General features: G+C 53.0%; 2 protein-coding genes across 4 annotated transcripts; both read right to left on the minus strand.

The window, feature by feature from the left end:
- Positions 1-2,048: 2,048 nt before the first annotated feature.
- Positions 2,049-7,684, minus strand: LOC126930378 (25-hydroxyvitamin D-1 alpha hydroxylase, mitochondrial). 2 transcript variants are annotated; one of them, XM_050747303.1, is made up of 9 exons: positions 6,019-7,684; positions 5,184-5,374; positions 4,476-4,678; positions 4,186-4,386; positions 3,929-4,101; positions 3,564-3,736; positions 3,285-3,363; positions 2,800-2,997; positions 2,049-2,456 (listed from the first exon to the last, which is right to left on the minus strand). In XM_050747303.1, exons 1-9 carry the CDS (start codon positions 6,211-6,213, stop codon positions 2,343-2,345), a joined length of 1,527 nt encoding a protein of 508 aa, XP_050603260.1. In that variant the 5' UTR covers positions 6,214-7,684; the 3' UTR covers positions 2,049-2,342. The 2 variants fall into 2 exon arrangements, with proteins under 2 accessions (XP_050603260.1, XP_050603259.1); XM_050747302.1 differs by having other exon boundaries at positions 3,564-4,101.
- Positions 7,685-7,776: 92 nt separating this feature from the next.
- On the minus strand, positions 7,777-11,379 carry METTL1 (methyltransferase 1, tRNA methylguanosine). Of its 2 annotated transcripts, XM_050747356.1 has the most exons (6): positions 11,110-11,379; positions 10,236-10,399; positions 8,955-9,139; positions 8,748-8,861; positions 8,483-8,584; positions 7,777-8,335 (listed from the first exon to the last, which is right to left on the minus strand). In XM_050747356.1, the coding sequence occupies exons 1-6, from the start codon at positions 11,292-11,294 to the stop codon at positions 8,180-8,182; spliced, it is 906 nt and encodes a 301-aa protein (XP_050603313.1). In that variant the 5' UTR covers positions 11,295-11,379; the 3' UTR covers positions 7,777-8,179. The 2 variants fall into 2 exon arrangements, with proteins under 2 accessions (XP_050603313.1, XP_050603314.1); XM_050747357.1 differs by lacking the exons at positions 7,777-8,335; positions 8,955-9,139.
- Between the last annotated feature and the right edge of the window lie 152 nt (positions 11,380-11,531).

The raw sequence follows: 11,531 nt of genomic DNA on the forward strand, positions 1-11,531 counted from the left end.
TTGGTATGGGGGTTGGGGCCAGCAATCAGTATGGTCTCCTCTTCTTCCCTTTTTCCAACTTAAAAAGATCATTGTCCAGGAAAGGGGTCATGGGAACTACTGCCCTCCTCAAGTGGGCATTCCTACTTGCCCACTGGAAAATAGAGAGTACGAGTGGGCAGAATTCTCATCACTGATTCCAGGGGAAAGGGTCTGACCACAAGCTGGGCTTTATCTCCCTCAAAGCTCAAATCTGTTAAAAATTTGGTCATTTACGTTCAAATTGAGTTCAGTGATAGAGGGATGGGGTGGAGACTGAGTATACAGTAGGGAAGGAGTTGAGAAGGTCAGAAAATTGCACAGAAACCTTGATCTTTGTACGAGCCTTTGGGTCCTCCCTGCCCCTCTGTAGATCTTGCATAATTATATGCCCCCGCAGAAGGCCTGGTGGCTAAATGGAGTTTCTGTGGTCAGGGAGCCATGTCTAGGCCAGGAGACCAAGGTGTGGAGGAGGAAGAAGTGTGAAGTGAAATCTCCATTTACACCCAGCTAATTGGAATAGGGTGAGGGTAGGGGAAGTGGGGCAAGTCTTGACATGGGAGGGTAATCTGGGATGCAGAAGGAACTGTGCAGTGTGCTGAGAGATTTATTTGGATGGAAGATGAGTTAATCTGTATACATCACAAGAGGAGAGCTGTGCCCAGCCTCTGGGGGGCCAGAGAATGCTGACTCAGGGAAACAGGCTCCCTCTGCCCACTGCACCAGGGCTTCTGGCCACCCCCACACTCAGCTTTCATTCTGTCGATCTGATTCCACTTCTCTGCTTGTATCCCTTCCTCTGAAGGAAATTATCTTGGAAGAACTATTCCAGAGAGGGCAGTGACCAATCTAGGACTTCCTTCAATCCTGGCAGTCCAAAAGCACTTTGCTTACCAAAGTCAGCAATCTCTGCAAATCCCTAGCTCCCGGCCGATTTTACAGCTTAGCCCCTGCAGTTACTTTTCACCCCCCACCCCTTAATCTCTTACAGGAAGCCAGACTAGACTTGGCCGTTCCCACTACAGACAGAAACATGTCTGGGTTTGTGTTACAAACTACTCTTCTAGGCATCCAGACCTCCCATTGTTATGGGGGTCACCCCCAGGACCTGAGAAACCAAGGTGGGAGATGGGAGGGTTAGGGTCTTACCTCCAGGTCTTATAGGAAGTGGTAATATGAGAGAAATAAGTCAAAGTCAAGAATGGAATATTTGATTTTTTATTCTTTTTTTTTTTTTTTTTTTTTTGAGATGGAGTCTCCCTCTATCACCCAGGCTGGAGTGCAGTGGCTGGATCTCAGCTCACTGCAAGCTCCGCCTCCCGGGTTTATGCCATTCTCCTGCCTCAGCCTCCGGAGTAGCTGGGACTACAGGCGCCTGCCACCTCGCCCAGCTAGTTTTTTGTATTTTTTAGTAGAGATGGGGTTTCACCGTGTTAGCCAGGATGGTCTTGATCTCCTGACCTTGTGATCCGCCCACCTCAGCCTCCCAAAGTGCTGGGATTACGGGCTTGAGCCACCGCGCCCGGCCTTGACTTTTTATTCTAAAATTTATGAATATTTAAAACTTTTCAATATAAAAAAGAAGCCAGAGGTCTGGGCAGGGACAAACCCAAAGATGTCTCTGCCTGAGAACTAAGTGATGGGGCAAACCCACTTAATAGTGGCCAGAGAGCAAAGGAGAGTTGTAAGAAATTGTAAACCAGGCTAGGGCAGATGCACCTTCCTATGGGTGAGACAAAGAAGGAAGTGGGTAGACAGAGCCTACTAAGCTGCTTATCCCTTCCACCACATGGTTCAGATTCAATCTAAGAATGTGTATGGTGTCACCCAGTCAGAGATGGGCCCTGGCAGGGGATATAAAAAACAAATAAGGCTTCATCCTTCCTCTCAAAGAGCTTACATGCAATGAGGAAGGACCAACCAGGTACAGAGCAGATGCACAGTTACTGAGCTTATGCTTTGATAAATGCTTAGCCAGCAGCATCAATGAACACTATGAAAGCCCAAAAACAGCGGCGGGTGAATCTTTCCTCAGGCCATCCAGCATTATTAGTTAAAATCTGATTTCATCCTTGGGGGATGCATACATGATCAGAAGGGCCGAGCACGGAGAGAGACAATGGTTTTCTCACTTGGCCTACTGAGTCAGGCCAAGTGCATACTTCACACATTGGTCAGGGCTGCCTCACACTTCACTATGGTCATTCTATCCAGTTTGGTCAGATAGGCCTTAGGGGCAGATGTATCTCTTGGTCTTGTGCCTACAAAAAATATTATCCCTATGATGAACGAAAGGGTGATGATGACAGCCTCTTTCCACAGGACTATCTGTCCAAAAACTGTAGGTTGATGCTCCTCTCAGGTACCAGGACAGTCCGGGTCATGGGTCTGATTGGGGCCGCACCTGGCTCAGGCTGCACCTCAAAATGTATCAGGATCTGGAAAGGGAAGAAGGTGAGCACTACTGTGAAAGATATCTATAGTGGGGGGATTGATTGGTAAAGGGCATGCATTATTAGTGTTAGAATGGTCAATGATTGGGTGGCACCTGTGGCCAGTAGGGGACTTCTTGGTTAATAAGGGTGAGGGATTGTGGAAGGGAAAAAATAGTTTGAATACCCTCACTTACACTCCGGGCCTATAATGGGCTTATCATATTTTAGAATATTCATTCTACCGGGTCTTACATGATTTCCTATGCTTGTCAGGGGAAAGATCTCACAACTTTAGAGGGTTAGGGTCTCTCCAGCCTGGGGAAGGTATAAAATCTAGAGCACTTACCTGGGCCAAAGCCATTTGCAATTCAAGCTCTGCCAGGCGTCTCCCCATGCAGCTGCGCTTGCCAAAGCCAAAGGGAAGAGATGCAAATGGGTGGGGGGTGGGACCCTCCCCCAGCCAGCGAGCTGGATGAAAAGAATTTGGCTCTGGGAACTGGGCAGGGTCCCTTGAAGTGGCATAGTGACACAGAGTGACCAGCGTCTGGTGGGAAGAAAAACAAACTTGTCAGTTTGTGCTCAGAATGGGGGCAGGCATGAATAGGATATTCAGACAGGGACAAAGGCAGGTCCTGGTGGGTGATGGGGAAGTTTTCTGGGGCTACTTTTGGAAGGATCTCTCCACTGTCCCATTATATCCCAGAAAGGCATATCCTAGAGAGGGGTCAAGGGGAGTGTTTGAAGGGCTTTTAGGAGAGTGCTTGAGAACAGGGCTGGGGCCTAAGATAGTGAGGAATGGCTCAGTAGAAAGGGTGCATAGGCTCTACTCACATTTTTGGGGATAATATAATCACCCACATGAATGTCTTTGTCTGGGACACGAGAATTTCCAGGTACCACAGGGTACAGTCTAGGTTGCAAAGCACAAAATGGAGACAGCAAGGTGAGGCTAGGGGCTGCAGCCTTCTTCGCATTGTTTCCAACTTCCAAACCCTTTTTGACCAGTAGTAGAGTGCCATTTTTCTCTGCTGTCTCCCTGCTTCCATCCACTATTTGCTTCCGCAGCCTTCCTTGGCATTTCCTCTTGTTCCTCCTCTCCTTTCCCCTCACCTTAGCACTTCCTTGACCACTGCCTTCAGCAGGGGCAGCTGGGACAGAACAGTGGCTGGGGGGTGGGCACTGGAGCCAGGGCCCAGGGCAGCTGTGATCTCGGAGTGGAGTGCTGTCTGGACTTCAGGGTGCCGGGAGAGCTCATACAGAGCCCAGGAGAGCGTGTTGGACACCTGAGAAACGTGAAAGCAAGAGAGGTGTTGGGTGTGGGAACCCAGCAGAGGGTGCAGATTACGGAACAGTCTGGGTGTTAAGCCAAGCTGGTCTACGTGGCCATAACGGATCCCCTGCAACAGAAAAATGGTCCCGGAGTCTGGGGAGGCTAAGCCCTGGAACAGGCTCACAGCACGGAGGGAGAACCTAACCGTGTCCACTCCCGCCAGTAGCAACTCTGTCACATTCCCCAGGATGGACTGGGCAGGCAACTCTTCCTGGAACAGAAAGTGGGTCAGGTGCGCCCCAGATTCCAGGTCCTCATCGGGCTGTCCTCGGTTCCTCATGGCTGCCTCGGCCTCTCGCCGCTCCACGTGCCTCTGAGCTGCGTAGGTAGAAGGCACGTGAATACCTCGCTACCCCTCGACAGCTTTACATTCCCCCATTCCCACCTCGTCCTGTGCCTTACCAAATGCAAACATCTGGTCCCAGTCTTGGCAGAGGCGGCCCCAGGGCCCAGGCACGAGGCGGCGCAGCCAGTGGGGCATCGCCATGGTCAACAGCGTGGACACAAACACCGAGCCCACCGCGCGGATGAAGGTCTCCGTGTCAGGCGGCACTTGAGCCTCCAGGCAGCCCAAGCGTGAGCCAAGCAGAACCGCGGCGATGCCTTGTCGGGAGGGGGCGCCGTCAGGGCTCAGGGAGGCTCCGGTAGGGCGCCCCCCACCGACGCCTGCCCAGCTCTGTCCTGGGGCTCACCTTCCAGTCCGAACTTGTAAAATTCCCCCGCTACATCCCGAACCAGGGCAGGCGGCCCCGTGCCACGTCCGCGCTGGCACCTCAGACGCCGCACAAGGTCGCGGACTACGTTGTCCAGAGTTTTGGCGTAGCGGGCGGCCGCTTGAGGCCGGAGGAGGAGTGGGGCCAGGAGACTGCGGAGCCTTTGCCATTCTTCGCCTTCCCTGCAGGGTTGAGGAGAGAGTGCGCATCGGGGAGGTGGGGACGGCTCGACGGGACTGGTTGTAGTGAAGAAGCGCATTCGGCTGCGGTGGCCAGGAAAGGGATTGCGTCTGCCCCCTTGGGGTACAGAAACCTACACCGGCCTGCGCTTGTCTTCCAACCCCCTTCCTCTTTACTCATTTCCTGGCCGCAGGGGCTGGGGTTCCCGGGTAACTTGAATCACAGAACCTTACATTCATTCCATCCAGATGCTGGTACCCTAACCCAATTCCTCTGGCTCCCCCAGTTCCCAGGATTCTGGTCTCAAATGATGAGGTAGGCGGGGAGTGAGGTTGGGGCTCAACCCGAGTGTGGGTGAAGTAGACTGGGATGGGAACCCCAAGATGACCAAAGATAGAGTAGGACAGCCAACCTCCCACCATGCCCCTAAATCCGATAGTTTCGGGACCCGCAGCAGGAGAGGGCCGCTGCAGGGTGTTTGGCTTTCTGGGGGCAGAGAAGACTCACGCAGTGAGAAGTCCGCAAGCCCGCTGGCGGCGGCGGCGGTGCTCAGTCCAGGGCGAGAAGCTGCAGCGCTCGGGCCGGGGTCCCTCCTGTCGCAGCAGCTCCTCGACGAGTGCAGGAGCAGCCACGTACACGGTGCGCACTGTCCCGAAGCTGGCTAGCCACACCGGCCCGAAGCGCGCGGCTCCCTGCACCTGGGGGAGGGGGCGCAGCGGACACTTGGATACCTGGGCGGGGACTTTCAGCTTGACCTGTGCCCACGCCAAGGGTGTTGACTGGGCTTGGGAAGAGAGAGCTTCTGCTCCTTCTAGGGTGCCCAGCTAGCTATTGCATGCCTTTGATACTGCAAACTCCTCCTCTCACTTCCCATCCCTAGAAAGTTTGAGTGCGATGGGCAAAACAGGAACTTTGCGCAAGGCAGACATTCAGGACCTCTCTGATCACCTTGGTCGAGGAGAAATCTCTAAAAGTTCCATGTCTAGATTGTCCATCTCAGGACGAGTTCTCAGTAAATGAAAACAAGCCCATGTAGCTTTAAGCCCTACGCAGGCGGAGGGTACCGCGTGCTCCCGCCTCCCGCGCACTTGCACTGTATCTGCAGGATCTCCACACCTCAGGACAGCGAGAAAGTGCTTTCCCAGCGCCCTCTGCTAAGAGTCGGGACGGACTCTATGCGGTCGAGCCACACCGTCCCCAGCCTCAACTCGCCTTTTCCTTAATTCATGGGTATCCATTCTCTCTGGCTCTCCCACATTTGCTCTGCGCTAGTCAGTCCTTTTTGACGCTGTCAAAGCCAGTTTCCCCAGCACTCAGTCTCGGGAAAGGCGTCCCTTCCTACCTGCAGCTCGTGTAGCCTCGACAGCCCCCCCTTGCAGAAAAGTTCAGCCAGAAAGCTGGGCGTAGAGGGGCCTGGGATGTCTGCCAAGCTCCGGCGTGCTGAGTCGTACTCTCGGTAGCCTAGGGAGGCGCCCAACTCGGGAGCCCAGCGGATGCGATGGAACACCCTGGAGGCATACTTGAGGGTCTGGGTCATGGTCTGGTTCCGGGTGCCCGCGATAGAAAGCGCTTCTCCTGAGCACCTAGTCTGAACCCCTATTTAACCTTTGGGTGAGGTGATGACGCCCCCTCTCCAAGCTCCTCAGCCAATCCCTCCTCCTGAGTGGTCTGTGCTGGGGATTAGCACCCAGGAACAGTAGGCGGGGCTGGGGCTGACTTCACGACTCCCGTGGGTCTCGTGTTGCAATGACCCTCATGGGAGGGAGGGCCTAAGATTTTCCTCCTGGGAGAGTGCCCTAGTCTAGGAGCCTAAAAGTCTCATCCTAGGAAAGGTTATAAGGCTTTTTAGTACGGACTAAGTGACCAAGCTACACTAGTCAGTCTCTGATATTCCCACCACTTCCACCAGGGAGCCCAGCCCCTTTAGGCCCATCCTCAGGAATTCCCCATCTTTCAGCTCCTCCGGGAAGGGAAGCAGGGGAGGCACAGCTGTAACTGTCCCCACATTCTTCGCTCAGTGGGTTGTCTCTTCTCTGCATTATTTTCCTGCACTAGCCACATCTCCCCCTCCTCCTGTACCTAACATATACTAGGCAGATGGCAGGTGGGTTAATGGGCTAAAATGGCTCCTAGAACCTCCATTTTTCTTTCTTGAGGATAAGGGGGCCTCTTGGGTGTACAAGCCCACTTCTGCCAGACATGGAAATTTGGGGCTTGAGAAGCAGAAATGAAGAAACTTTTTGTACATTAGTTAAGTTCTAAGATTGTCTCTGGGCTGTTAGAGGAGCTACATGGATGTGGATGTTCTAATTCCCCAGCTGACTCGGTCTCCTCTGGGGGGCTTTCTGGTTAGCAGCCCCTTTCTACTTTCAGCATCAGAATCCTCCACAGAGCCAGGCATGGTGGCTCATGCCTATAATCCCCGCACTTTGGGAGGCTGAGGCGGGAGGATGGCATGAGGCCAGGAGGTTGAGACAAGCTTGAGCAACACAGCAAGACTCTGTCTCTACAAAAGAAGTTTAAAAATTAGGCTGGGCACGGCAGTTCATCACTATAATTCCAACACTTTGGGAGGCTGAGGTGGGCAGACTGCTTGAGCTCAGGAGTCTGAGACCAGCCTGGGCAACACAGTGAAACTCTGTCTCTACAAAAAATACAAAAATTAGCCAGGCATGGTGGCGCGTGCCTATAGTCCCAGCTACTTGAGAGGCTGAGGTGGATTACAGGAGCCTGGGAGGTCAAGGCTGCAGTGAGTTATGACTGTGCCACTGCACTCCAGCCTAGTCAACAGACAGAGGGCCTGTCTCTAAAAAAAATTAAAATAAAAGAATCCCTTACAGTTACCTCTCTGCTCCTTACTCCCTCATTCCCTACTCCAACCCTGTCAGGCTCTGTGCCAGTCAGTCAGATCTGAAGTTCTGAATTGAAGGTCAACATGAAAAAGGAGAGGGTCTCCACCCCCACACCTTCCCAAGGACTCTCCAGAGACATTTAGGGAATAGATTCCCCAGCTCGAGTCTTACGCAGGGAGAGGACAGGAGGATGGTAGAAGGCATATGATACATACTCCATCATTTCCTGAGAAATAGCAGAATGGGCATGTATATACATATACATGTTATCCCAGGATCCACAAAGCAAACAGAAGTGGTAATTGAGCCTAGCAAGCAGTTTAGATAGACTACATTCCTCATTCTAGCTGAGGAGAGATCTCACAAGGAGAAGGGAGAGCAAGACCCCATAGCCTTCCAAAGATTCCCTATGGTCCAAAGTCCTTTGACCATCTCAGTCAGCTGCTTTGTTTTCTGTTGGCAGTGGAGGGACAAGGTGAGAAGAGCCAGGGGTAGTCATGAACACCAGCGGGTTCTGCCCTGGGCAGCTCCCCACCTTCTTTGAGAGAGTACTGTGTCTCAGCTCCAGCAGTCTCAACTGGGAAGACCCAGGACTCCTGCTCTTTTCTCTAGTCCCTGGGAGACGAGGTCCAGCTAAGGTAGAGTAAGCAGTCAGTGACCAGGTAGGCTGGTTTGGGGGGTCACTGCCTGGAGGACGGGATCTTGTATTCTTCGGAAGATGGCTGGGAAATTCTTCCCTCCATTACGTAGAACTTTCTTCCCCTCCTCAGTTGAGGTGCCTAGATGTCCCACAATGGGGTCTTCACTCTGGGAGAAGGAAGGGTCCAATAAGTGCCCACTGTTCAGACTGCCCCTGGCCCTTAGACACCCATCCCATCCTCCTGGCACTGAGCTAAGTTCAAATATAGAACCACTCTGGAAAGGGCCTCCATATCCTGTAGATTCCCTACTCACCAGGTCCTCCAGAGGCACACGCTCAAACAGCGGGTGCTCTTCGAAATGAGTGCACATCCAGTCGTGTAGCTCCAGCACATCGGTTATGGTATATACCAGCCCCTGCATAGGCAAAATCACCCTAGACAGGAGGCTGCATGCAACATCATTAGCAGCCAGATGATGGGAGTGGTGGTGTGAGTCCCTAAATGCACCACCACTGAATTCTTAGTGAAGGGCCCCTGGATAGGCTACTCACCCCATCCTCCCTCCCATCCCAACTCACCCCAACTCTCAGCACGTAGGCATACTCTGCTAGCAGGGTGGGACTGATGATTCGCCACTTGTGCTTTGTCCGCTTGAAATGTGGGTCCGGGAAGAGGAAGAACATCTTTGTCAGCTGTGAGACAGACACGCACCAACAGGGTTGTGAGAGCCTGGCCTCCATGCCCCCACCTGCCTACCAGCCTAACCCACCAGGGCCCCTCCCCACCTGGCCCTTGTAGAAGAAGTTAGGGAGGTGCTTCATGGCATTGCTGCGGAGACAGGCGATGTTCTGGAAGCCACCTCCGGGAGCTGCGCGTAGGGCCCGAATCCGGTCTTGTACATAGTCTGAGACCTTCACCCGGATCTCTAGACCCAGAATCAGTGTATCTGGGAACAGCGGTGACAGTTCCACTGGACACAGAAATAGCAATGGAATCATCAACCATATACTTGTAGGAAGTGCAAAGGGGTCAACACAGGAAAGGAAGCCTCAATCTAAAACTACCAAAGTCCAGAATGGCAAGAGAGGACAGAGATACATATATGGATAGTATTATGCTGAAGAGGCTGGGGGAGAAATGAAAATTGTCATCAGGACCAGAATGGGAGGGCTGAGAATACATGTATATTTGCCATTGCTATAGAGTTGCCACAGTGTTTTCACACATTGTATTATTTCATCCTTATAACACTCTGTGGTAAATTGTGAAGATGAGGAAACCGAGAACTGGAACTTATTTATTTGAGATGGAGTCTTGCTCTGTCACCCAGGCTGGAGTGCAGTGGCACAATCTCGGCTCACTGCAATCCCTGCCTCTCAAGTTCATGCAATTCTTGTGTCTCAGCCTCCTGGGCAGCTGGTCTTTAACTCCTGGCCTCAAGTGGTTCACCTGCCTCAGCCTCCCAAAGTGTTGGGATTACAGGTGTGAGCCGCTGTGCCCAGGCAGAACTGGACCTTAAACCAAGGTTTTCTGCCTCTATGTACCATGCTCTTCCTCGCTATCAGAATGTTATCTGTTTGGGAAGATCTAAAAATAGGCAGTGGCTTGGCATGCATGGGTGCGACAATATAGACAATACAAGAGGAACCCAAAAAAACAGGAGCGTGGGGCAGAAGGAATGAGATCTGGCGAGGGAGGGGCAAAGGGGAGGGGAGATGGTAGAATCCCTGAGAAAGACAGTTCAGGATCACTGGCCACAATGGCTAATCTCTGATGCTTGTGCTGACCAGCTCACTGACCCGGTACCTGGCAGGTGAAATGGCTCATGTAGGGATTGACACCACAGAGGACAACCCAGGTTTTAAGAAGCATTTGAGGCAGCCCCCTCCACTCTCCAGGGCAAAGGTCACAGACCCAGAGTAGAGGGAAGGTGGAGCCTCTCCATGCTGATGTCACCAGTGTCTGGACGAAAGGGGAAAGGCCGATTATGACCCCCCACAAAAGCCGCTGAGGCAGCAGAAACTACTAGGCCTCTTCTCACCCCAGAGAGAGGGCCTAAGTGTTACCTAACAGGCCACCATAGCCACAGCCTATGTCTGCAAACTCCACTTGGGCCTGAGCTCTCTTTTCTTTCTTATCCTTTGGGTCATCGTGGCTCTGATTTTGAGTGAGTGGAGCGAAGAACTCTGGGTATAGCTCAGACCAGTCCATCTCCTCTGGCTTCACAGGGCTATTGGAAAGAAGACATAAGAAGCATGAGGTGGTTGGTCACACTATTGCAGAAGTGGTACTGTGAAAGTGTGTGGGTGGGTGAGGGTGGGAGGTAAATGGGAGGAGGGTTTCTCAAAAATTCTGTAACACTGGGCCCTGTGGCCTCTAAGAGAGACAATGGAAACCACCCTTAACTCCCAGTGTGAATCATAGGCCCATCATGAGGCCCATAAACGCTGACCTGCTCAACTCCACTTCTGGCGGTTTATGTGACCCTGGCCGGGTAGCTGCCCTTTCTGGGGCACAAGTTCCCCTTATCCCGAGACTGGCTGCCTAATGCACTGGGATCCTACTTTGTGTTTGTGCTCTGCGGGGAGGGAAGGGAAGGTGCGGGCAGGATTGTGTATATGTTTGCCTTTTTATTAAATCCAACAAACAAAAGCAAAAGATGGAAACGACATTTTGCCTCTATCACTTCAGTCTCAGTAACAATTTATTCCTCTTCCCAAACTTAGCACCGCTACCCAGTCTTAGGCCCGAACGCCACGCCCACTCCCAACCCGCCAACTCCACTCTCGGTCGAATCTCCCGGTCCCACCCCTAAAACTGACGTCACCCATCTGATCCTCCCGGGTCTATCCCAAATCCTCCCAGCAGTCGCAGCACAACTGCTCTCCCGGCTGCTTTGAGAATCCCTCCCTCCTGTCTGTCCCTCTGCCCACTCCTCACTAGCGCAGCGTGTGGTCCGCCATGGGGTTGGAGTGAGCACGTTGCCGGTAGTAGCGCTTCTGGGGCGGCGGGGCCTCTGCTCCGGCCACGTTCCAAGTCTCGGCTGCCATGATCCTAGTCCGGGGTTTCTCTACCAAATCCACGTGGAGGCACAGGCCAGAGGCGCAGGTTAATGACGCAGACATGCGCGTTAGGGGCAGTTCCCGCCCCTTAAAGACCCAAGAGCAAATTCGGCTGGGCTGGGCCGGGCTGGGTCGGGAGGGCTGTAAGGAGCGAGTGCTGGAGGGAACCTCTGCACCGTTAGCCTCCAACTGGGAGGGTGAGGCCAGGCCCAGGGACCCAACATTTTCTCTTAGCTTGCTTCTGCCTCGTCTGGGTTACCATCCTGGTTGCAGGCACCTGTGTACCCCACAGGTGAAAGG

This window comes from Macaca thibetana, chromosome 11 (assembly GCF_024542745.1).
Source record: "Macaca thibetana thibetana isolate TM-01 chromosome 11, ASM2454274v1, whole genome shotgun sequence".
In the NCBI taxonomy this organism is placed as follows: Eukaryota; Metazoa; Chordata; class Mammalia; order Primates; family Cercopithecidae; genus Macaca; species Macaca thibetana.

Coding starts and splice junctions, on each gene's coding strand:
- LOC126930378 (XM_050747302.1), bottom strand. CDS start 6,213: ATGACCCAGACCCTCAAGTATGCCTCCAGGGTGTTCCATCGCATCCGC. Junction 5,375..6,018: donor CGAGGCTACACGAGCTGCAG/GTAGGAAGGGAC, acceptor CCCCTCCCCCAG/GTGCAGGGAGCCGCGCGCTT. Junction 3,364..3,563: donor GTGGTCAAGGAAGTGCTAAG/GTGAGGGGAAAG, acceptor TTTGCAACCTAG/ACTGTACCCTGTGGTACCTG.
- METTL1 (XM_050747356.1), bottom strand. CDS start 11,294: ATGTCTGCGTCATTAACCTGCGCCTCTGGCCTGTGCCTCCACGTGGAT. Junction 10,400..11,109: donor GCGGACCACACGCTGCGCTA/GTGAGGAGTGGG, acceptor TCTTTCCAATAG/CCCTGTGAAGCCAGAGGAGA. Junction 8,336..8,482: donor GTGTGCCTCTGGAGGACCTG/GTGAGTAGGGAA, acceptor TCCTTCTCCCAG/AGTGAAGACCCCATTGTGGG.